The following is a 26,619-nucleotide window of genomic DNA, read 5'->3' on the forward strand; positions in this document are numbered from 1 at the left end:
TTCTGGTCCCAGGTTATTTTCCTACCAGGAACCAAGGGGACGTTGTGTAAACAGCTGTGGTTACCTTTTCCCAAATACCAACTCAATATTGTGCAGAAAAACGGGGGTTTACTCGAGGATTGTATTCCAACTCGATTTATTATCTCTGAATTGTGTCTTTCCAGGTAACAAAGTTGATTAGAAGTAATAGAAGTTTGATGCTGCAGTAATAACTGTTTCTTTCACTCGAACTTGTAAAAAGAAAAATCCCAGGCACCTTTAGAAGAGAGGCTTACAATGTTGGAAAATAACTCCTCCATGTTTTTTAATCCAACCCAGATGCCAGGATGAATGCCCAGTTGGCACTTATGGGCCACAGTGTGCTCACAAGTGTGACTGCCAGAACAGAGCCAAATGCTACCACATCAACGGTGCCTGCCTGTGTAACGAGGGCTTCAAGGGGCCGAGCTGTCAGGATCGTTTCTGTCCCACTGGCCTGTATGGACTCATCTGTGACAAATACTGCCCCTGCATACACACAAACACACTCAGGTACTGGATAACTGCTCAGGCTGTCTTACTGTGCAACACTGCAGTAGAATAGAATGTTTGAATTACTGTATCTAGTTAAAGTTGATATTTTGTTTCACATATTTCTGTTTTTCCCACTAAACCTTCTATAAAAGTAACTTTGTGTCGAGGGTGGTCAAAATGGGAGAACTACAGAACAATATACACACTGCAAAAAAAAACCTTCTAATCTTCCTGCTTTCAGCTGTCACCCTCTGTCAGGAGAGTGCACCTGTGCTGCGGGATGGACCGGGCTTTACTGTGACGAGACCTGCCCACCAGGTTACTACGGCGAGGGCTGCAGAGAGCTGTGTGTTTGTGCTAATGGAGCCTACTGTGATGGCATCACTGGAGCTTGTATCTGTGCACCAGGATACATAGTAAGTGCAAAACAGTTCTGTGGCTTCACACCAACACGTCCCTTTTCCCCAGTTCAGTTATTGGAATTTTATTGGTTCTTTTTGTTTTGTTTCACTCTAAACTTGCCAAATATAGATTGTGAGAGTATTTTTAAAACAAACTATTATCTTCAAACTATCTACAAGCTAGAGGGAGCCCACAGAAAAGGATGAGCCAGTTGCCTTGCTTCTTGCCTAACTGTATTGTAACTGTATTGATTCTTCTCTAAGCTGCTCGTTCTACCATTTGCTGTCTGCAACCCCACCATTGCACCTGTGTGTTTTTAATTGATTAATTCTCAGTTCATGAGAATGCCTCAGTTTGTTGGACAATGTAATTGCACACAAATCAATATATATTTGAGAAGATCATTTATTTTCTATTAAAGAGCCACAATTCATGTGTTTATCATTTTTGGAATACTCTGCACAGAGATTGCAAGAAAACAGCATTTTTTATTTTGTATTTTCAAACATTTGCTGTTTGTTTTACAATCAAAACTGTATATTATATTATATTATATTATATTATATTACATTATATTATTGGATGATACAACACGTGGACGGCATAGAGTGAAATTCAGTTTTCACCACCAACCATTCTCTTCCACAGTCTTAAGAGAAACATAATGTCTTTGATCAGAGCATGCAACTATTCACTAAAACTTGCCTAATTAACATCCTCCACATCTGTCAGAACTTTTAAGTGTAAGTGTATTGCATCAGCCATAGGTCTATTCATAAGAAAGAAGCACAGGCTCAGAGGCTTTAACGGCAAGAAATCAAAAGGATTTCCTCAGAAAGAATTGCACATGTAAATGAGGTTCCTAGTATTATTTAACCTGAAGACAGGTTAAATAATTACCAACTTCCACCTGGTTGAGGAGAGGGTATTTACAGCCAGTGTGTGCAGAAGATGCACAGAGAAGGCGTAGGACATCCTCTAACAACTGGTGCTGTTGACTCTGCAGAAAGGCTAATGCAGGTGCAACTCGTATGATGTACGACAAAGAGAGCACGAGTGTCAGGATGGTACAAAAGTATGTGGAGTTTCTGCCTATATGGAACAGTGAGAGCACCTTAAAGGTTTGCATGCAGTAATCTTTAAAATCTCTTATGTTGGTTTGTCTGTAACTAGTGCAGATGTATGCTCCGTTTTATTAAGCAGCTCTTGTTCCCATTTTGATGAGTAAGTTTAGGTGAAGTTTAGTTTGCCTTCTAATCATTTTAGAAAGCTTTGGTGTGCTCTGAATTATCAATGCTAATTGCCAGTTGGACAAAGTAAATTAGCATTTGTCCATGAAGTCAGTCCAGCATTTTGGTCAGTGGTTGGACGCAGCGTTTCATAAATAAAGTGGCCGTAAACTTACTAGATGGACCCAAAGCTGTGCCACTGTGTATAAAGCTGTGAGACCTACACTTGCTCCAATGATGTGGTTGTCCAATAATGTCTTTCCAATTACACTGAGTGAGTTATAGTAATGCTTAAGATGAAACCCTCATTATCCTTATAAGAGATCTTACCTCTGTGTGTCCTGTTTGGATGCTGTCTGTTATTGTCAGCTCACAGAGGCAAGAAGCAAATCAAACAGTCACATCGAGGCGATTCATATTCTGTATCGTCTGTATCACCAGTTTCATTGGGGTCTGTTCCATGAGCTGTTTTTCTATAATTTAATACATAAGTGTTGAGAGGAGACCTTTGACACACCTTTTATTATATCGATGCGTATACTACAACTAGGGATGGGTATTGTTTAGGTTTTATCTGATACCGGTACCAAACCGGTACTTTTGAAACGGTGCCGGTGCTTAAACGGTGCTTAAAGAATGGAGAACACAAAATTGGTCCAAAAACCTCTCATGTTTAGCTGTTTTTTGTAAAAAGGGGCATATATGGTATCACTCTTGGCTGGAAGCAGCTTAAACAATGGAAAAAACACAAACTTTGTCCAAAAACCTCTCATGTTTAACTGTTTTCCACTTCTTCTTTGGTCATTTTAGCCTTTTTGGCCAGGGTGAAGGGAGTATCTGCCATCAAACAAGAAGACAGCCGCATGTAGCTATGATGATGTTTGCTAGTTCACCTTACATGCATTAATGTAATAACGTGGTTAGCCTACTCAACCTAAATTACACACGAACAACATTAAGCTACTCACGCAGAGAAGAACGGCTGCTGCTGCATCATCATCCTCATCATTTCTGCTACACTGGCAGGGCTAGGGGCCAGGACTCTCCTCTTCGGGTTTTTGGGGGATGTTGCTAACTCCGGGTCCGATAACAGGCACCACACCCGCAGTAGATGTGCTCGGTGTGAGGTCTCGCAGCAAGCTATCAAATACGGCGCATTTCTCGGCTTTTAAAAAAACGCTATGCGTCGCCAGGTGTTTCATCAGATTTGAGGTGTTACCTCCTTTGACAGTATCACAGTATCAGCTTAAAGCACTTGTTGCAGCTGCTGAGTTTGCATCTTTTGCTGTGAAATGTCCTATCCTCGGAAACGTAAAATGATTGGCTAGAATCTAAAGTGTATCACAGCTCAGGAAAAAAAAGCACCGAAATGTGCGCTGCTTTTCAGTCTGGTTACTACCGTTTATGTCAGAACCGGTGCCATCATGGCACCGGATACCGGTACCCATCCCTAACTACAACCATAACTGAAGCTGAATGTCAAATTAACATCTTTACAAAACCCAACCAAAATACAATAAACACACATGAAGACAAAACAAACGGTGTCCGTTTGATTTTCACAGAAATGTAAAACTAAACCATCTCCAGTTACTTTACACAAAACTCCACTGATTCCCCAAACAGAGACAAACTCTTCAGTGTCAGACACCATTTCATAATAAACTAATTCTACTTTTAAACGTGCACCTACTATCCCCTTGAACATAATTTCAGAATTAACTGATCCTTCATTTTGTTCCTCCTTGTGAGCCATGTACTCATCTTAGCTTGACCTATTTTTTCAACGCTGCACCACAGAGGACTTTGGACCCAGGATAAAGAGACCCACCTCTAAAACAATCCCAAGCCCAGGAAGCCGCTGTCACAGCAAAGAAAAGAGGCCAGCAGGCCTGGGACAGCCAAGCCACCAGCGCTGCAGTGTTTCCTTGGTCCGACAGAAAAGACTGGTGCTCCCCGTTCTTGGATCTTTATGTTCCACGTGTTCATTCATAGCCATGACCCCATGCACCACTCTCCACTGGAGAGCCACACTGCGTTTCTCTATGGGAAGTTTGTACAGGGACGTCCAACTGTCAGATGAAATTGGTTTGTTACCTGCAGAGTGAGTGCCCAGTGCAGCCCTTAAGAGTCCGGAGAGACCACCCATGACCTCTTCCACCAGCTTCTCCTGAAGGCACAGAGATCTCACTCCAGTCTCCTAAGCCAGCTTGGCAGCTGTTTTACACTGGCCTGCTGTCCTCAGCAGTGTTGGTCAAGTTACTTGAAAAAAGTAATCAGTAACTAATTACTGATTACTTCCCCTAAAAAGTAATCCAGTTACTTTACTGATTACTTATTTTCAAAAGTAATTAATTACTTAGGTACTTAGTTACTTAGTTACTTTTTAAAAACACGGTTTACAACCTGAATAGGTGATAAAGTGATAGATCTTTCAGCCCAATTCTACTTTTTCTACATAATCATCATACAAAATGTAATCAAATGGAAAAGTCTCTTTTTAAAACTTGTTTTATTAGTTTTAATCTTTTAACTTTATGCATCAAGCAAAGATTTAATTATCTGCAACATTCTCTGACTGGAAGAAATTTGTTTAACATTTAAACCTATTTTCTGCACATTCCAGCACATAAAATAAAATAATTTTTTTGTGTGTTTACACTCAGTCTTTCAAATAGATGCAAGTAAAACACAGCAGAAAATAAATAAAGTCAAAGACTAGCGGTCCTGTTGCTCTATTTTCACCTGTAAAGCAGGAGTGGGGTAGGCGGAGGTTTACCCTGGTGCAGGTGTGCTGCAGCGGTCAGTGGAAGAATCCGCGAGTTTCTCTGTGAGTTTCCCATTACGTCGTAGCTACTCGGTGCTTGTTTGGAAGTTTAGGGGTTTTTTCACTGTAAAAAGAAGTTTTCTTCCCACGCACAACGGACACTAATGTTTTTGTCACTTTTTATGGAATCAAACTCAAAGTAAGGTCAGTACTTCCACGCTTTAAACGCTGCACGCTCATACTCTCTCTGCACTCGATATATGATCCATTGTTGATCTGCACACAGCTGTTGTCAGGAACGTCGCACTCGCTTACGTCACTGTCATGAGACATTCTCGCAAAAAAATCACGGTTTTAGTAACGCAGTAACGCAGCGTTCCTACGGGAAGTAACGGTAATCTAATTACCGTTTTTGCAATAGTAATCCCTTACTTTACTCGTTACTTGAAAAAAGTAATCAGATTACAGTAACGTGTTACAAATAGCACGTTACTGCCCATCTCTGGTCCTCAGCCCCGCCAGCTTTGTTAGGCCAGCATTTATGAGGAACCTCTGAACACTAACAGTGCTGAGCATCATACTTGGTATCAAAGGATTGTAAAGTAGAGCCTCCTCTACATTAACATCTTTACAGTAAAAACAGTCCAGTTCCAAGCATGCAAAACAGACTGGTAAAAACAGGAGGTCAGCATGAAGTCTATTCCAGTTAGGTTTATGAGAAGCAGCGTAGATGCTGCTTTGAAGCAGGGTGGTTGTTGCTTATGATAAAGATACCGTTGTGCCGTCTGAAAGTGTAATGCTGTGAGGCAGCTAAGAAGAGTCAATCAAACTCTGACCCCTCTGACACACAGACTCCTTTTTTCTCTGATGATTTTTAATAACATTTAAATTTACAATAAACTCCACCGATCTCAGCTGGACCCACAGCACCAACGCTCGGGTAAATAAGGCCCAGCAGCGGCTGCACTACCACTACAATAACATGGACTGGAAGTTCTCCTGGTCTTCTACCGCACCTCGGTGGAAAGCATGCTCTCCTGCTGTCTGGATATTTGGTACGCAGCGGCCACTACTAAAAAAGGGAAGGCTGCGCTGAAGGTAAAAATCATTGGCTGTCATTTGCCACCCCTGGAGCCCATTACCCGATAACCATCACCACCATCACAGGTGACCCTTCGCTCCCCGCCCAAAACCTGTTTGACCCACCGCCCTCTGGTCTGCGCCTCAGGTCAGTCAGGTCCAGACTCACAAACAGCTTCTTCCCCTGGACCATTCAGACTATTAACCACCACTATCCGCTTTCAGCGGATAGTGGTGGGTCAATTTGAGTAACCCTCATTACTCTGCACTATACTTACACATTGACTCTATAGTAGACCAAGTCCTTTGCTCTACTTCCAAGCACTTTGTTTTCTATGTGTGCCTTTTTTATTTTGTGCCTTTCTCTTGCATATATTCATCTTAACTGTAAACTGTTGCTGTTTACATTTTATTCCTGCAGAGTTGGCGTCTAGCACTCATAATTTCGTTGTACATGTACAATTACAATATAGGGCTATTGTTTCCTGTTCTATTCAGGTGAATATTAAATTAAACAGCATGTGTTTTATTACAGTAAAGGATTTCTGAAATTGTTGTAATGAAGTTTAAAGATGTTATTCCTCCACTGTTATCGTCTTCAGTGTCATTTAGCAACAGTTCAGAGCAGTTACCTAAACTCTAATCCCACAGAGGTCGATTAACTTGTTAATAGTTTTCTCTCCTCACTGTTTATGACTCTGGATACTGTGTCTCCTCTGAAAATAGTCTTGAATCAGAAGTTCTTGACTCCCTGGTTAAATCCACAATGGCACACCTTGAAGCAGACAACCTGAAAACTGGAGAGAAAATTGCATCTCACTGATTTAAAAGAGTTTGCTCCACTATATAAGAAAAAGCCCTCTGTGAAGCGAGGACGTCTAAGGCTACGTTCACTCTGCAGGTCTTGATGCTCAATTCCGATTTTTTGATCAAAAAAAGATTTTTTTGTCTGCTCGTTCACACTACAAATAAAATGTGACAGCAAACGCGCTCTAGTGTGAACGCTCAAAGCGGCCGCATGCGCAAAAGAAGACGTCACACACAACGCGCTCTGTTTAGACCCAGAGCAACAGTATTGTTTGACTGATGACCTTAATATAAAGACTTCAGACTTTACGTTTCCCAATTTTTGCTTTAAGTTATTTTGTTATTTACATAATAATGTAAATAACCTAATAATGATCCTTATTGCTGTTTTAGAGGAGCGCTGCATCAAAGGATAGTTGCAGATTTCTGTCAGAATCTGCAGATTATACAGAACAAATAAAATGTTCACGTTTCTCCAACGTTGTCTTCCCAACAGTTTCACCGGATGGTCAGGAAGCGTTCGCGATGTCTTCTCCGGCGCTGATAATTGGCATCTGTCTTGTGTCAGTGACGTAAAAGACGGATTTAATGCGACTTGACCATCAAACAGCAGCTTTCTAAAACATCGGATATGTATCAGATTCAGTACCACATACGAAAGTGACCCAGATCGGATTTGAAAATATCGGATTTGTGCCGTTCACACTGTCACACCATGATCGGATATGGGTCGCAGAGGGTCAAAAAAATCGGATTTGATGCGCTTTCACCTGCAGTGTGAACGTAGCCATAGTATGCATCATTGATTGAAGTTGGTTTCTTCTCAGCACTGCAGCCAGGCTGACAAAGAGTCAGAGCTGTGTTGAGCTGAGTATTCCTTTAACCATAACTAGTGATGACTTGACAAATTTCTTCACAAATAAAATTTCAACCATTGGAGAAATTATTTGTAACCATCTGACAAACCTGTCATTACGTACAGCTACTTTCAATAGTGCTAATATTTAAATAGACTATTTAAGCTACTATCCAAAAATTCTTCAAAGAGTAGTTATGAAACAATTAACTGATCATCTGCAGATCATCTATCAAGTAGAGCACAATTTTTTCACGTAAACGTAGAGTCTTCTTCACAGACTGCCGTTAATGACGTAGTTCCACAGGGTCCTGTGCTAGGACCAGTTCTGTTTACATTATACTTTCATTCTGCAGTATTATTAGAGTGCACAGCACACATTTGCAGATGATACCCAGCACATCATTTAGTTAAACTGAAATACATTCCTAGATGTAAAGACCTGGATGACTGCTTATTCCCTGCTTCTGAATTTAGATAAACAGAAGCACTCGTACTCATCCTGTCTTAGAAACAATGTGTCTAACCAGATAATTACTCTGGATGGAATAATTTTGGACTCCAGTAACACTGTGAGGAATTTGGAGTCTAGTTTATATGCCACGTTAAATTGTTAATTATTATTAATCTCTGGTTTTCTTTCTCAGTTTTGTTTTGTCTACTCGCCTCATTCCCAGCCAGTTCCAACAGATGGCTGACCATCCCAGTTCTGCCAGAGGGATCTTCCTGTTAAAAGGACGTTTTAACAGTTAATTTCCCATAGATTTGTAGAAAGAAAGCGTAATATTAAAGTCCCCAATAACACACTCAACATATTCAGAGTTTAAAACCTTTGCACACTGGATTTAGATCCAGAGGGAGTTATTAATCAGTTTCAGGTGCTTTGGTGTTAATGAGGTTAACAGCAGGCGCACTAGAGGGGCAAAATGACACATTTTTCCCATCCTCTTATTTTTTGACAGTTTTCTCACTACTTCTGTATTTGGATTGGGTCATCGTCACTAGTGATATCATGAGGTGATACCTAGTGACACCTTGCTGTCTTTACAGGCACAGTCTCAGGAGAAGGATACAGGATGTTGGTCTAGGAGACCTGGACACAAAAGTAGAACGTCCTTGTGTTACGTACAGCTCAAAATTGCCTCCATACAAGAACGTAGTAAGCTCCAATACTGACCAGTGAGAAATCAACACACTCACACTGCAATGGTGTACACAATGTTTATTTTTTCCCCTCCAAGTCAGACTACCAGCTGAGGACACAACTCCGGTCTGGAATCCAGGATTCCAGGATTGTTAGCCTTCTCAGGCCTGGTGTTGTTCGTGGGTGGGTCTTTACACCAGATCCTGGGCTTCCACTCTGGAGCTCAAACGTCTCTAAATCTTGACCAGCTTCCTTTCCTTGGGCACAGATATTGTTTTTATCCCAGCAAATCCGCATGAATCCTAATTCAAACGAGTCCTCCCTCCAGCATCATCAGATTATTTTAAAAGCAAAACCAGGCCACGTTAAAAATCCTTTCCTTTAAAGTGTTTCATCCTGGAGTCTCCGAGGTCAGCATGCTTCCCTGCTGCAACAGTGTCCTACTAAAAGCAACAACCTGCCCTCTCCCCTTTATAGAGAAGGCCTAAAATGCTTCCCAATCACCTGCTCCCTGTACTCAACTCCAAATAACTGGCTGTTGGACTAGAGTAGAATCTCAAATCAAATCACTTTTATTGTCACATCACATGTGCAGGTACACTGGTACAGCACATGTGAGTGAAATTCTTGTGTGCGAGCTTCACAAGCAACAGAGTTGTGCAAAAATACAATAACGTAAAACAAGCAAAATATAAGAATGGCTAAATCTGAGACTAATAAACATATGTACAATATATAATAGTATATGCATCACTGGATGTGTAAACTAAATATGTTTTTCTACGTGTGTGTGTGTGTGTGTGTGTGTGTGTGTGTGTGTGTGTGTGTGTGTGTGTGTGCACATATTTTACAAATTAAATAAAGTAAACAATAAAATAAAATATACAGAGGTTGGTAGTTGGATATTGTGCAAAACAGTGGCATTAATATACAGTATGTAGTGCATAATGTTGAAGCTCCAGTAGTGAAGCTGAGGTGTCTATGAAGTGTTCAGCAGTCTGATGGCCTGGTGGAAGAAGCTTCTCTCAGTCTGCTGGTTCGGGACCGGATGCTGCAGAACCTCCTTTCTGATGGAAGTAGTCTGAACAGTTTATGGCTGCGGTGACTGGAGTCCTTGATGATCCTCCCCGCTTTCCTCAGGCACCGCTTCCTGTCCTGGAGGGAGGGAAGCTCACCTCCAATTACCCGGTCAGAGCACCGCACTACTCTCTGGAGAGCTTTGCGGTTGTAAGCGGTGCTGTTGCCGTACCAGGTGGTGATGCATCCAGTGAGGATGCTCTCAATGGCACAGCGATAGAAGGTCCTGAGGATGCGGGGGCTCATGCCGAATCTTTTCAGTCTCCTGAGGAAGAAGAGGCGCTGCTGCACCTTCTTCACTGTTTTGTTTGTGTGTACTGACCACGTAAGATCCTCAGCCAGATGTACACCAAGGAAGCTGCTCACTCTCTCCACAGCAGCGCCGTTGATGGTGATGGGGGGGTGTACTTCTCTGCACCTCCACTATCAACTCCTTTGTCTTTGCGATGTTGAGGGTGAGATGGTTGTCTTGACACCAGTGGGTCAGGGCGCTGACCTCCTCCCTGTAAGCCGACCCACCACTGTAGTGTCCACAAACTTCACAATGATGTTGGAGTTGTTAGTGGCCGTGCAGTCGTAGGTGTAGAGTGAGTACAGGAGAGAGCTCAGTACACACCCCTGTGGAGCACCAGTGTTCAGTGTGATGGGGGATGAGGTGATGCTGCCCAGCCTGACCTGAGTCTCCACTCCCACATGGGTGTGGCCCACACAAGACACAAAAACACCAAAGCATGCAATTAGTAAAAAAAAAGAAAAGTAATGCCAACCAAAGTGTTTAGTGGAGGATTCTCTCAACTCTTTTCCACAATGCTCTGCAACACTTAATCTATGAGGAGAGGATCTGCTCGTTTGTGCAAGGAGGAACAGGATGAGCACGACCAGGACCTCCCGTAGGTGTGGTCAGGCTCACCCTGATCACATATGAGAGAAGTGAAAGGGTCAGCAGAAGCCTTTAACATCATCGGGTTCCTCCTGCTGCACAACAACCCCAGGCTTCATGTGGCAACGATAGGAGAGGATGAAGAAATAGATACTCCTGACTGACCCCCATACTCACCTAGAAGACCTGATGTTGTTGCATGAACAGAAACATAGATCTGGAGGGGTTTCCCCTGGACACCACATGTTGTTCCAACATTGTCAGGCATCATTACAAGTATCTGTATGCCAACAAACTAAAACGCACCAATTTGGAGTTGCTAGAATTAAATTTTTCACTTTGATTTTCAGGGTGTCTGTGGATTTAGGTTCATGGTTTTAATATCTATCAAACGCTGCCTCATACTTTTGTTGCTAACACATTACTCAGTCCATTTAACTGATACAAACAAGAGGTCCCACATTACTCCAGTTTTGGCTTCTCTTCATTGGTTGCCAAATTTTAGGGTTCATTTTAAAATTTTAGTTGTAACTTTTAGAGCTCTGCACGGTGAAGCTCCCCAGTATATCTCTGACCATGCTTCATCCTGAGCACTTAGGTCTTCAGGTCAGAGGCTACTGGTGGTCCCACGTACTGGGTTTAAAACACGTGGGGATTGAGCTTTTCAGGCACCGAGGCTGTGGGACTCTCTGCCGTTGTCTTTACGCTGTCTAGACTCTACTGACTCAGGCTTTTAATTAATTTTAACTTGTGTGTCTGATCTTATTGTGAAGCACTTTGGGATTTTTATCTGTGAAATGTGCTATATAAATAAATTTTGCTTACTTACTTATATCTGTATAGATATCCAGAACAATTTTCCCCTATTGAGATCTGATGCATTTTCCAAGTGTTCCTGTAATTGTTAGTGGTGTAGAGGCAATCACAGTCGTTGATGATCTGCTAACCAAGTGCAGCAGCAGCAGTTTGATACTCGGTCTCTCCATTCCTATAGTAACAGTGATGGTATTTGTTTATTTTAGAGGACTACATAGAGTTGTTAAATTTCCTCCAAGGCTGCACAGCTGGTGTTTGGGTTATGAAGTAAAAAACGCATTATTTTTGTTTTATTATTTTTGATTTAAAAACTGAAAATAACTGGCTTTTAGAACAAAATCTTAAATCAAAGTTGCCAAGTAAATGATCATTAATCTGTGCATGATTATTATACAACAGGTGACTTTACAGTCGTGGGAAATTCAGTTGATTTTCCTTACTGAACACATTGATGTTCAATTTTATTTATTTTTCAAGTGTTTCAAATTTAATAAGAGCTCCTTCTCCTCCTGTCTTTTGGATAGCTTTGTGAATATTAGATTAATAGCAATTTAAAGGCAGCAGGTTTGAAGCAAAGTTTATATGTTGGAGGTCCCAGTCAATGTGTCATGGTGCCTGAGATTTCAGATGTGTGAAGCTTGCTCTCACAGCATGCTATCAGCACAGGATAAGGTTAGATATCCTGCTAATGCCGAGCTGTCTGTCTCGCCACTACGACATGTCCGTTATTGATTAGTCTGCAGTCGAGCTACTCGCTCATGTGTTCATCAGTAAATGTTACATACAAAGCATTTGTGCTTATGTGAATCAGTAGATGAGGCGAGTTGAGAGTCAGGAGTCTTTGTTACTGTGATTTGTGGAGGTTCTGGGTTTCATTATCGATGTAGATAAACTAACAGCTTACAACAACACAACATTTTCTCTTGTGGCAATGTAATAAGCATGAAAATCAAATAACTTGAAGCATGTTGTGAGTAGGGATGGGTATTGATAAGATTTTCACGATTCCATTTTCGATTCTGTTTAACGATTCGATTCTTTATCAATTCTTTTAAAAAGGAGAACACTAAGGTCGATTAGCTCAGAACTTTGTTTAATATCTTCTCTTTGAACAAGATAGAAATTTAGCAGTAACATGGCCTTACAAACCCAACAGTGAGATCTTAAGAGATCCACAGCCTACGGCTCTTCAATGGGGTGTCACAGGGTCTCCGGGGAAAAAATTGTAAATGTAAAATAATAAAATAAATATTCTTCTGTAGCAATAACAAAGTATAACATCAATTATTCTGTAGCAATTACACAAGAATATCCAGTAATGTCCCTGCCTACAATTAAACACATTCACTTACTGAAAATCATCTGCTGTGGCAAATGGGTTCAAGCCTTTTACCACAAACTGAGTCACTGCTCGGTGACATTCGTCTATCCTGCCTGAAAGGAGACGCTACGGTAGACTGCAGCGAGAACTGCCAGCATCTGAGCCAGACTCTGTCTCATCATGGTCACCTAAACGCACAGTAATGGCAGGTTTGTAATAAGGCAGATCGCGCTAACATAATCTGCACTGTTGTTGATTATTTACCTGCCGCATTAACGGGAGAGGACGTGCAAACGTTACCGCTGCTGCTGGGCTGAGATTCACGAGTCCGGAGCGGAATTAAAAACACGACATTCATTTAAGGTCATCGCGTGTTTTGTGAGCAAATGCTTTTGCATATTCGTAGTGTTTCCTCCCTTAAATGAAATATCTACTTTGCAAGTATTGCAAGTTGCCCTGTTGTCATCCGTAGAACCAAACTTTTGAGCGTTTGAGCCGCCATGTTTCCTGCCAGGTAAATGACTCTCCGCAACGTGGTGACGTCATTCGGGGCGACTGAAATCGATAAGGGAATCCAAGGAATTGAAACAGTGGGAACCGGTTCTCAACAAGAACCGGGTTTCGATACCCATCCCTACTTGTGACTCATTTAAGCCTGAATATTGATTCATATGGAACGCCAGGGGAAGCTGATGTCAGTGAGTATGTCATTGGCTGAACTTTAAACCAATGCCAAACCTTTTCTATTCTGACTCTTTATCCCAAATGTTTCAAGGCTCACACGTTGCAGCCACAATGATACAGCTATTTTAAAATAAGAGAGCAGAACTTGACACGACTGTTGGACAGACCTGGGAGTGATCTTTGATTTTAATATATAATTAGAAGGTTTCAGATTTTTCTGAAAAGGTTGCCTGTAGACAGCTGCATACACATACTGAACTGTCCAACATTAAAAATATTTATACATGTACATTAACATGTAACACATAGCACACATATACAGTTGGGTCCATAAATATTTGGACAGAGATTTTGGTTCTGTAGATTTTTCCCCCCTGTCCTGTTTGGTTCTTTAGCAATCAGAGTTTTTGTCTGAAGGCCAAGAAAGATGGATTGATTTTACTAAGTAGATCATTATGGCTTTGCCATATTGGTCCACTTAAATGACCTTTGTTATTATTATTTATTTATTCAATTTACTTTAAGTCACAAATAGGACAGACATGCCTGGGGACAGGGAAAGAAAGAAAGAAAGAAAGGGAGGGAAAGAAAAACAGAGGGGAAGAGGGACAGTGAGAGAAGACACTAAAAAACAAATCCGCTGCATCACCTGTTGATACAAAAAAGAAAACAAGCAAAAGGAGAGCAGCACAATAAAAACAGCACCGCAGCAATAACCTAGATAAGTGTAACTAACAGTAAATACTAAATATTGAATTTTATTTTGCAGCACACAAGACTGACAGCGCAGAATGTGCTTTGAGGTGGGAGGTAAGAAAGTCTGTGAGCACCTGTGTGCGTGAGCGCACTTGTATTCAAAAGGATTCTCCGTGTAATGTGCATGAAGCAGGCAGGAGGAGACATCTGGTGGCCCCCAGGAGCGTGAGAGCCCAAGGAGGACCATCGGAGGGGCAGCCACGCCACCCTCCTGGAAAGAGCTGAGGAGAGCCCCACACCTAGCAGCCATGGCCACAGCGAGCTGCAGTGACCGAGCCACAAGCGCCAGGCCCTGCCCTATGAATTTTAAATGAAACAATTCTGATGCCGTTGACGTGCAGATTAGACTCAGTTTCAGTTCAGTGAGTTGAAAGAAAAGATTGCATAAAAATGAAGGGATTTTTAAACAAAACAATTATTTTTAAACAAAAATTATTGGTCAGTGTCAGTGCGCCCCAGGGCAGCTGTGGCTACAATGTAGCTGCCATCACCAGTGTGTGAATGTGTGTGTGAATGGGTGAATGACTGAATGTAGTGTGAAGCGCTTTGGGGTCCTTAGGGACTAGAAAAGCGCTATACAAATGCAGGCGATTTACCATTTTTGTTTGGCCTTTTTACAGCTTTATTTGACAGGATACAGTGAAGAGTGACAGGGAAGCAGAGGGCGAGAGATGGGGAAGATATACGGCAAAAGGTTGGAATCGAATGTGGGCCGGCTGGTGCGACATATGGACACCTGCTCATCGCAATGAGCTAAATCAACAGCCAGGGTTTCCTCCTTGTTAATGCTCTCACAGGCCTTTACTGCAGCGGGTTTCAGTTGCTGTTTGTTTGTGGGCGTTTCTGTGCAAAGTTTAATCTTCAGCAAGTGAAATGCAGCTCAGTTGGGTTAAGATCAGGTTGTTTGCATTAATAAACTCCTGGGGTGCTTTGGCCGTATGTTGTGGCTCATTGTCCATCTGTATTATGAAACGCTGCCTAATCAATCTGACTGCATTTAGCTGGATTTGAGCAGACAGTCTCTGAACACCTCACAGTTCATTCGTCTGTTTCTGTCCTGTGTGACATCATCAGTGAACACGAGTGTCCCAGTGTCACTGGCAGCCGTGCACGCCCAAGCCATCACACTGCCGACGCTGCGTTTTACCGATGATGTGGTGTGCTTTGGATCATGAGCTGTTCCACACCTTCTTCATACTTTTCTCTTGCCATCATTCTCGTAGAGGTTGATCTTGGTTTCATCTGTCCAAAGCATGTTTGTCCAGATCTGTGCTGGGTTTTTTAGCAAAGTCTAGTCTAGCAATCTAGCCATTCTATTCTTGAGGCTGATGAGTGGCTTGCACCTTGCAGTGAACGCCCTGTATTTACTTTCATGCACTCTTCTCTTTATGGTAGACTTGGATATCGATACGTCTACCTCCTGGAGAGAGCTGTTCACGTGGTTGGCTGTTGTGAAGAGGTTTCTCTTTGCAATAGAAAAAATTCTGCGATCATCCTGGAAAGCTGTCTTCCTGTGGACGTCCAGGAGTCCAATCCTAAAATAGTAGCAACTTCTCCGATGGGTTTTTTCTGTCTTTGTGAGCTTAAGCATTGGTTGTTTCACCTTCACGGAGAGCTGATTTGACCACCTGTTGTCCATTCACAGCAAAATCTTCCAAATGCAAGCACTTCACCTCAAATCAACTCCTTTTATCTTACCTTTACCATTATTTTTCAGTTCCTTCCTGTCTCCTTTTGTGTGACCAGGGTGACGACTGCTCTATCAGCTGTCTCGCAGGTCTGTACGGGATCAACTGCTCCTCATCGTGCTCCTGCCAAAACGAGATCTCCTGCTCACACATTGATGGTTCCTGCATCTGCGGAGAAGGTAGTGCTTTACCAGCACGTTCTTAAAGACAGAGTGTTGAAATTTCCTTCATTATTATGTTTTAGAATTTGACAAGAGGAACAACTATCAAAATTGTTTTTGTCAGGAGTCACAGTCTTCACTGTAGCGTGTTGTGTTTCCCTGAATGTCTAACATTTTCAGCAGAGCCTCTGGTACTCTAATCTAAAAATGTACATGTGACTGTTCCTGTGGAGAAGCTGCAGAGCATATCATTGAAAAACTGCTATTTTAAGTACTACATATTCTGTTGGCTATTGAAATTAAAATGTTGATAGTGTTGCATTTATTTGAATCTGAAGAAAACCAGGCCTATCTGAAGTGAATGGGGAAGGGTGTATAACTTGAATTTCTTTTTTTTATTTTATTTTTTTATTAGTTTTCACAAATAGTACATAATTACATAACATAACAAAGTGTACAATTCGTAACCAAAAATAAATAAATAAATAATAAAACAAAACAAATAAACAAAACAAAAACAAACAGACTGATAACTAAGCACAGGACACCAGCTCAGTTCCATCTAAAAAAATAAATAAATAAATAAAGAGAGAATACAATACAGTACAATACCTGTGGTCCCAGTAGTACGTTGCAGTTTGAACACTCAGGAGAATCCTTGTAACATAATATTAGAAACGTCAGGTTCCACATAATTCAAGTATGGTTCCCACACCTTAAAGAATTGATCTGTTTTTGAGTGCAGTACACATGTAAGATATTCCAATGGCACTAGATCCAACACTACTCTTTGCCAACCTTAAATAGTTGGTGCTTTTTCATAAATCCATTGGAGTAGTATATTCTTCCTTGCCGCATAGGTGAGAACACAGTACAGTCTCCTATTATTCTTGGATATTAATCGCCGGCTGGGGAGGCCCAGTATGAGAGACAGAGGGTCCATCTCCAATTCACAACCCAAAATCTTCTCCATTTCAGATAACACATTAGACCAATATTCTTGCAATTTCAAACATGACCAGAAGCTATGAGTTAGGGTACCAATTTCTATCTTACATTTGAGGCACATGGGTGAAAGGGTAGGGTATAACTTGAATTTCATTGATCACCAGGAGATAAAAATGCTTGTTTTTAGGTGAAGTGTGATAAAAACCTTTAAAAAGGTTAGGTTACACGGCCTTGACATAATGTTTCCAAACTCTTGCTTTATTCAAGTTGTGCTTCTAGTGCACATACAAAAGTTAGTTTTTAGCTAATTCCACAAGATCACTAAACAAATTTGGGAATTTGCTGCTTTTTCTTTGTTATATTTCTCAGTGAAATTAATGTGTGTAAAATATTTTCTACACTTTCTGACTTTTCTAAGCTCTTAAAGCAAATTGAGAAAATTTCAAACTATTTGATATTAAAAAGTTCCAGCCTTGAACTCCTAGCCCTGTTTTTGTTTGTTTGTTTGTTCTTATTGATCCTGCATTTGAAAACCAGAAACCCCAAATTTTCTCTAATCTCACCACTGAAACTTCTCTAAAGATGTGAAGACATCAACTGTAACAATCTCCAGTCCTTACCTGGTCTTTTTTTCTGCTTGCTTAATATCTCTCAATATCAGCATGTTTAAATATTTATACACCTCTGAACGTGGTTGGGACCACAGGTAATTAAAATAGAGAGACATCTGAAGAAGCAGAAAACAGGACCAGGGCCTGAGAGCTTTGGTTAGAACAAGAACGAACCCTGTGAAACTCTCTCTCTCTCGTTAATCACCCATGACTTAATTTACTTTGATGTACTTTAATATGCTCCGTGCTTTTAGTGTGAAAAGCCCAGGAAATGGTGAAGGATGGAAGAGAATTAGAAACATTTCTTATTACTTACATTCAAGTTAAGCAAAGCCTTTAAAAAGATAAATACATTTTTAAAAGTCATTTAAACAATAATCCAAAATATTACTGAACTGAACAGTTGAATTATCAGGATGTATGTTTAGCATACGCTCTGATAATTCAATGTACAGCCCTGAGTAAAGATGAACTCCTGTGTCCTGCAGCTCGGCTTATTTCTATGACTTTTGTCACTGCAGGAAAAACTCAAACAACAACCAGACAGACTTACTTGGAAGAGGAAATGAAGTTAAACAGAAAAACGATTACTCAAACTGTTTGTTGGAAACACTTATCAAAGATGGGGAAAGGGACTTTTATTTAGCTCCAAATAAACTACTTTTGATAATCTGTTTAAACTGTAAATATGTCCGTCTGTCGGCTCGCGCCTCTTGGACACTGTTGCAGCTATAAAATAGGCATTGACATGTATTTAGTCGTTATAACAAATACAGCAAAGATGGATAATGTAGAGAAAATAGGATCCACATTCTTATAAACCACAATTAAACCGAATTAGAAGAAAAGTCATAAAATAAATCAAAATCACAAGGTCAAACATATGGAAATATAAAACTTATAATACTTAATTGCAGAGTAAAGTTTCATTACAAACTAAAAGGATCTGTCGTCTGAGCAGGTTGGCAGGGCGTCGACTGCTCCATCCCTTGCTCCAGTGGAACGTGGGGACTGAGCTGCAATCAGACGTGTCAGTGTGCCAACGGGGCAGCTTGCAACCCCGTCAGTGGAACCTGTGCTTGCTCCCCAGGCTGGACGGATGAATACTGTGACGTAGCTTGTCCTGTGAGTGCTCATAGCATTCATTTTCTTCTCTCTATTCATCAGCTCGGACATCTACTTTGCTTCTTTAATGTTTCGTTGAAGAAAAAATGTGTTTCCTCTGATGTTTGTCTTGGTGCTGTTAGGATGGATCGTACGGCTTGGATTGCAGAGAGAAATGTGACTGCGTTAACTCCGATGGCTGTGATCCAGTTACGGGTTTCTGCCGCTGTCTTGCAGGTTGGACGGGTGAGTTATGGAGCTGCAGTTTGAGCCGACATTTGAAAATGCTGTGAATCCAGTAACATTAGAAAGAACACCTATGATGTTTGGCAACTGTGATATGATTTGTGCATTTCTGGTTGCATATTGGTGGTACAGTAGAATATTTATTCATACCAGCACGGCTGCTTCAGTCTTTTGACAAAATGCCATTCAAAGCATTTTCCCAATTTTGCATTCACTGAATATTCATAACAATAATAACCCTTCTGCTGTCAGATTGCTGTAACTACACTATATTATTAAAAGTATTAAGTAACTTTAATGACACCCTTTTCCACTATAACAGCTTCCAGTCTTGTGGCAAAGTTTTCCTGTATTCATGGGAATTTTTGGCTATTTTATTAAACATTTGTGAGGTCAGACTAGACCCGGATGAAAAGTCCTGCCTTGCAGAAACCGCTCTAACACATCCACTGCTCTAGAGTCCAGTAGCTGGGTGCTTTGGAGTGGTTCTTATATAGCACTTTTCTATTCTATAGAATTTTATTCTATAACGTATAGTTCACTGACCCAACATTGAATATACCATCATATCACAAAAAAGTCATATTTGTCTTTTCCTTTACTTTTTTCAACTAAAGAGTGAACAGAAGGATTGAAACATGATCTCTGAAAAACAGGGACAAAGTGGGACAGGGCCTAATGTTGAGCACAGTAATGTAACATATATCTTGTGCTGAAACAATGGCAAACGGGCTGGTTCTTATATAGCAAATAACATTGAGTAATCAGAGCCCATCTTTCCATACCGCCCATATCACCCCAATAGAGTACTTCGCTCTCAGATTGCTGTCTTTCTTCTGTTTTTTAGGATATTAAAAAGTAAATTGGGAGGCTTTCAGCTCTCAGATCCCTCTTCTGTGGAACCAGTTCCCAGCTTGAATTTGAGGGACAGACACCAGCTCTACTTTTCAGATTAGACTTAAAACTTTCCTTTTGGACAAAGCTTATGTCAGCCTGGTTCTGCTGGAGGTTTCTGCCTGTTAAAAGGGAGTTTTTCCTTCCCAGTCTCACCAAAGTTGCTCAAAGGGGGTCGTCTGATTGTTGATAGAAGCATTAAGCACTTTGAGGTGACTGTTGTTGTGATTTGGTGCAATATGAATATGAACTATATGAAATTGTTACTTTACTCGAGCACTCAAAGTGCTTTATAAACTAGGGGTGCAACGATACACAAAATTCACGGTTCGGTTCAATATTTTTTCGATACAAAAAAATGTTCATGCCTTTTTAATTTGTCATTTATTAAAATTATAAATATATATTTTAACTCAAAAGTACAGTTTTTAAATGTAATGTTGCTGAAACAACAAAGTCATAAAAAATTAATCTATCTGATCGAGGAATCACTCATCTTTGGAAAAGAGAGTTTATTACAGAGAAATGTCTCTTTCCAAAATAAAAGCTCTACTATACGCTTCTTCTGGGCTATATTCTCAGCAGCATATTAAACATATCAGGTCCCCATAAGGAGAATCATGTGCTAACGGCTGTCTAAATGACTCGGGTAAAGTTTGTAGCATGCTGCTTGTTGTTTTTGTCTGCTTCCACTTGTCTTTGCACTAGGATGATGTCGGAGTAAATGTGCAGTCATATTCGTTGTGTTCCCACTAGTGCTGTCAGCGTTAATCTGAAATGACGTTAACACCACAACACGGCAAATCTCCGTTAACGAGCTACCGCGGATCGCCCCGTGCGTGGGGCTGGACGGTGTCAACACGTTAACGAGCTAACTGCGCTAACGCACTAGTTCCCACCAATGTAATTGAGCATTGCTGGCACATCCAACATACTGTTTTACTTTAGTCCATGACGCGCTTACCTTCAGGGTCATACGTCACATGAAAACCAAAATAGTTCCAAAGGCCAGATCTGAATGAGGGTGGGGGAGGTTCAATTTGCCATGTTGCAACGAGCTTAGCTTCTGTCTCGCTAGCTTGTGCTGCGCTCAGTGGATCTGCGTTCGACTACTCCGCCTAGGCTGCACTGTCGAGCGCAGATCCACTGAGCTCTCAACACAGACAGCATCGTCAGAAGGAAAGTTGATAAAGTAAATTAAAAATTTTGTATTGTTCGATACATATGCGTACTGAACCGAAAGCACTGTATCGAACGGTTCAATATCGATACGAGTATCGTTGCACCCCTATTATAAACCATGTGTGACACTTTCACAGGCAGGTGTCTGTGAAGCTTCTCAGTCATCCAGGTCATCGTAGTCAAAGGAGCTTGCAAAGAAAAGCGTCTGGACTTCTTTAAGTTGCTTGAAGACGTTTCACCTCTCATCCGAGATTCTTCTTCGTCATTTGGCAGCTTGTTGTGTAAGACCTGTGCCATACCCATGATACATTCCCCTGGCATTAGTGTTTCCATGGTAGCAATCAATGACACTTGCTGGCTGATGGCACTGAATAATTACATTTTTTGGTACATTTAATTGGTGTTTAAGTCAACATAGTGACTTTGTACCACTGATGAATTTACCTGAAATCCGACCGCTGTATTAGTTTTATTTAAGCTGTCGTCCGTCTCGTGTCTCTGTAAAACCAGCCCTCGGAAGATCAAATTGAAGGTGCACAACAAAGTAATAAATATACTGAGAGTGGGTCACATGGTCTCAGAGAAGAACAACTTCATTGAAAACTATCCAATGAAACTGATGAATCTTCATCAAAAACTCCAGAAGAGCTTAGTTTGACCTTTGGCCTCTTCAGGGGACATGGGATCATGGGCCATATCTAGACCCTCTGAAATGAGGGCAGCTGAAGCAGTTATGGAAAATACCTCAACACACATTCAGCAGAGGAGAATAAAATAAAACATGGATGGGGAATAGAAGGCAGAGGAGAAGGGTGCAGACAACAATAAGGTATGAATTCAGACTACAAATCGATATGACAAACACACAGCACATTCAAACCTATAATTCTAAAACTGGGGACGTTCAAGCTTGGATGAGTTTGAGCTGTTTTCAATCATTCAACTTTACAAATGTTCCCATGTATAAGGCACCTTTCAAGAGCGCCTTTTCACATAAACATTCTCCTCAGCAGTGATATTACACTTCACCGTGCCCTTGTTTACTTTATTAATTGTCATGTTCGAGTTGTACCTCTCCTTGTTTCATTCACTAATTGTCAATTAGTAAACTTGTGGGGAGAGAGGATCAATATGAGAGGTGATGAATATGGAGAGGACATTTAAATTCACTGCCAGAGGGAAAACTGATAATGAATTGACATTGAGGGAAACTTCAACATATTGATGAATAGATAGATCAAAGTTTAGAGTTAACGACTAAACGAAGTTTGAAGAAACAAAGAAACACCAGATATCTGCGTTAGACTGAAATAAGTAAGCCTGTGTAATTACAGTTCAGGTAATAACGATGAATGACAATTAGACTTGTGAGAGTCTGTGAAGCTGAAAGATAATACAGTGCATATCAATTAAAGACCCCAAAGATGTGATTAATTACACTCTGACTCGGTGAAAAACTCAATGAGATCAAATTTAAAAGTCTGCAGAGAGTAAAGTGTAAACTGAACAACTTTCTGGGGAAACCGTGGTCTTGTTAGGAGAGATGCTACCCATCCCCCTTTAGATGGAGCAGCTCTCATTTGTAGAAGTCTGACCAAATTTATCCAGAGTTGGGACCAGGAAGCAGAGTCTTATACACCATCTCTGCAGCGTCCTTCCTCCTGTTATGATCCAGAGCTGCATCCCTGCAGAAACTATGTCTGTTCACAAAATACAATTCCAAATGAAATTAAATAACAATATAGCATCCTCAGCTGCACCAAAGATAAAGCACTTAGATGTGGATCAGTACACATAAGGTCCCTGTTAGCAGAGTCACATGAGTTGGACTCGAGACTCGAGTCATTAATTTTATGACTTTAGACTTGACTTGAAAAAATGTTCTAAGACTGTGACTTGACTTGGACTTTTACACCAATGACCTGGGACTTGAATTGGACTTGAACCGGTTTACTTGAAAAGACTTGATATTTCACCCCAAATCTAAAATTTAACACACATATTATATAGAAAGTGTGCACCATTAATTCACTTCATTCATTCAAACCACACTCCGTACATATGTGTGCATGAGCTGTAGCACAGCCAATCAAATTAACCCGATTTTTTTTAAGAAGAAAAAAAAACGCTCAAAAATGCTGCAAGGAGTTATTTTTTTCAGGTACATAAACTATGAAGTAGTCAACAAAAAAACGAAACGCAACATGCAAAACATGCAAAAAGAGAATCACAGACAGAGATGGAACAACTTCCAACTTTCTCTGACAGTTGAAGGTGCATAAAGAACGGTAGGTGGTGCTTCTCTTTTGCTACGATGAGATAGCTGACTTCATCTAACTTTGTGATGTCAACTAACTTTAATGTGTATGATATTTTTGTCATGCTATTTTAAAGCCGGTCCTAAAAGCGCATCCAAGAATAACATGCAGCTTATCTCAGAATTGTTGGTGAAAATTATTCTTGGAGCTAAGTTTAATTGAGCTGCATTTTATAGAGGTGCAATTTCACTATTTCATCATGTGTTGAGAAAAACAGAGACTTAAAAATCACATGGTCTAATATTTACATTTAGCATAACTGCAACATTTTTTTTTTTTTTAAAGACTCAAAAGGACTTGAAATTCAAAGTTTCAGACTTGTGACTTTACTCGGACTTTTGCACCAGTGACTTGAGACTTGAGGATAAAGACTTGAGACTTACTTGAGACTTGCAAAACAATGACTTGGTCCCACCTCTGCCTGTTAGTAAAGGATTTAATAACTGATCAACACATCAGTTTATTCTGACTGAAGGAAACCTGCTTACAGCGGGATGAATACGTCAGTTTAAAGGAATCAACACACCCGAGTCGTCCTGTCAGAATTCTCAAGACAGGATGGACGAGTAGCAGCGGCAATCTTCAACGTATGAAGCACAGCATGTCTTTTGTCCCGTCTCCTTCCCTGTCAACCCCAACCAGTCACGGCAGATGGCCCCGCCCCTCCCGGAGACTGGTTCTGCTGGTTTTTTCCTGTTAATAGGGAATTTTTCCTTCATACTGTCAAGTGCGTACTCATAGGAGGTCGTGTGATTGTTACTGTCTCTACATAACAATATTAGACAATATTCAGCTGTTGTTGTGATTTGGTGCTATATAAATAAAATAAAATTGAACTGAACTGATACTGATTGAATTAACCATCGATGGACAACAGATAACTGAAAAAGCAGTTTATTGTTATCTGTTGTCCAGCTGGCACTCAGAGTTTTGATTTGATTTTTGTGACTGATTTAGTGTTCAGAAAAAATAATTGTAATGGGTGATTTTAAGATAACATACGATAAGTATGCTGTCCTCGCCCTGAGTCTCTGAGTTTCACCAGCTAGACAGCGAGATAACGATGCTCCAATAACCAGACTTATTTTCCTTTTGGCGCTGATTTATTGAAGAATGGCCTCTGACCATTGCCTTCTCTTTGACCATCGTAAAACTGAAAGTACAAAATACTGTATTAGCTAACTAACATTGTAAACTAGCTTGTTACACTCTTACTGCAAGCTAACAAGATAAAACTTTCAAATGTACAAATTATCAAACCATTTTTACACAAAACAAAAGATAATAATTATTTTATCGACACTCATACTTACAGACATATCTTGTCCAAGGCAACAACATTTTAAGGTCCGTATCAGCTTAGAACGATAACATTACGGTATCACTTTCCGCCATCTTTTATTTCTTCTTCACGTTCTCATTTTTCCCTTCCCAAAGTAACCGAACCCATATTACAAAGCAGCCACTAGAGGGAGCTCTAGGGCAGCGTACAACTATAATATCCAATTTAAGTTTTAAAAGGCAGAACAATAAGATTAATTATTATTGTAGGCTCAAGCACTGGAAAATTTGGTATATATAAACATAAGCAGTCATACTATAAAAATGAAAGATTGAAGAAAATATCCTTTATTTTATTTGTCCATTCCACTATATATGAATGCATTGTTGAAGGATAGAGGTACATGGATATAATTATAAACATGACATGTTTGAAGCAGTCACCAGCTCACCATTGAAGCTGTTAATCTGGGCCAATCAGGAACCTGATAGTCAGCACCTGCAGTACCAGAAGCTCAAAATCAAGAGTCAATAACAGAATAAGCTGTCGGGCATTGGCTGAGAAGATTTGGTGGCAGTTTTTTCAGGGGTGCAATTCACATACACAACTCTACTATTTAAAGAGATCTTAGGGATGTAAAGGGAAATAAACTGACTTTCCAGCAGTACTCTACGATTTATTGAAAAGAAGGATTGTTACAACAAAGAAATAATCAACCAAACAAACATTTCCTTACTTTTTATGTTAAGTTTAGATGTTATAATGTTATTAATTGCATCATAATGTCTGAAAGAAATGTTAAATGTCAAAGAAAGTTTCTAATGAGCTGCAGGCTGAAGTGAGACGGAGACGTGTACTGTATTTACACACACTCTATGTTTTTATTCCGTCAGACTGTCCCCTGTGAGCCGTACGGGCTCTGAACTATTGTGCAGTTTTTGTGTAGACACACTCCTGCCCCTCAGGACACACGCACACACACATGCAAGACTGATGAAAGACGGAGACACCAAAGAATTAGACGGGGAAAAGTCTTGGGTAGTATTTGTGAGATTTTATGTGTTTATTCATATAAACTGACATTTAGTCATACATGTGCACACACAAATGAATATTTAGACAGCAAAATAATCAAAAGCATTTTTGGTTTTGTTGAACGTAATGCCAGTTATCACCTTTACATGCACACCAGTTTACTGCTCATGTTGGCATCTTTTTGTTTTAGACTAACACACACAACACAAAACCCTGCAGACAGCCTGGTTATAATATAATGAACTAAATAACAATTTATTGACATTTCCAATGCTTAATAAGTGTTAAGTGTCTAAACATTACATTGATCAACAGATATCACAATCGGGGGCCAATGAGAAGACATCAATTAAGTGAAGGTGACCAGATTTATCTTAATACAGCTCACAGTTTGCTAGTACAGCATTACGTTAACTGCTAGCTGAGAGAACTGTGAGAACTCTACTCATCTCTGCTGATTTATTTATTTATTTATTTTATCACCCTGCCGTCTCACTTTTCACCTTTAAATGACATGTTAACCTCTGTGTCAGGAATTGTCACGGTTCGCTTGACTCAGAGGCACAGTTGGTATTTATTATAGTTCCACCAGGTGTATATACAAATAGTGCAGCGGTAGTGCTATATACAAAGTGGTGACAGGGAAAAGGCTCCGGGGAAATCCAGGTAGGGAAAAGACGCTTGCTCCTCTTCTGACTCTCTCCTATCCTGACCAGTCTCTCTCCAAACACTCACACAAAAAAGGAATCCGCTCGGGGAATGCGGGGTCGGGTCCAGGGGATCTATGTACAGAAGGAAACACACGTTAGAGGTTTTGT

The 26,619-nt window shown here is 40.5% G+C and overlaps 1 protein-coding gene across 1 annotated transcript in view; it reads left to right on the plus strand.

Annotated features, from left to right (window-relative positions):
• The window catches only part of LOC102798111 (uncharacterized), a 275,012-nt gene that overhangs the window by 197,562 nt on the left and 50,831 nt on the right, over positions 1–26,619 (plus strand). The window contains exons 10-14 of the mRNA XM_087842715.1: positions 319–531; positions 755–929; positions 16,079–16,199; positions 18,702–18,865; positions 18,988–19,090. Of these exons, the coding sequence (XP_087698841.1) occupies positions 319–531; positions 755–929; positions 16,079–16,199; positions 18,702–18,865; positions 18,988–19,090 (776 nt within the window). The remainder of the gene's footprint in view (positions 1–318; positions 532–754; positions 930–16,078; positions 16,200–18,701; positions 18,866–18,987; positions 19,091–26,619) is intronic.

This window comes from Neolamprologus brichardi, chromosome 1 (assembly GCF_056152115.1).
Source record: "Neolamprologus brichardi isolate AB-2024 chromosome 1, ASM5615211v1, whole genome shotgun sequence".
In the NCBI taxonomy this organism is placed as follows: Eukaryota; Metazoa; Chordata; class Actinopteri; order Cichliformes; family Cichlidae; genus Neolamprologus; species Neolamprologus brichardi.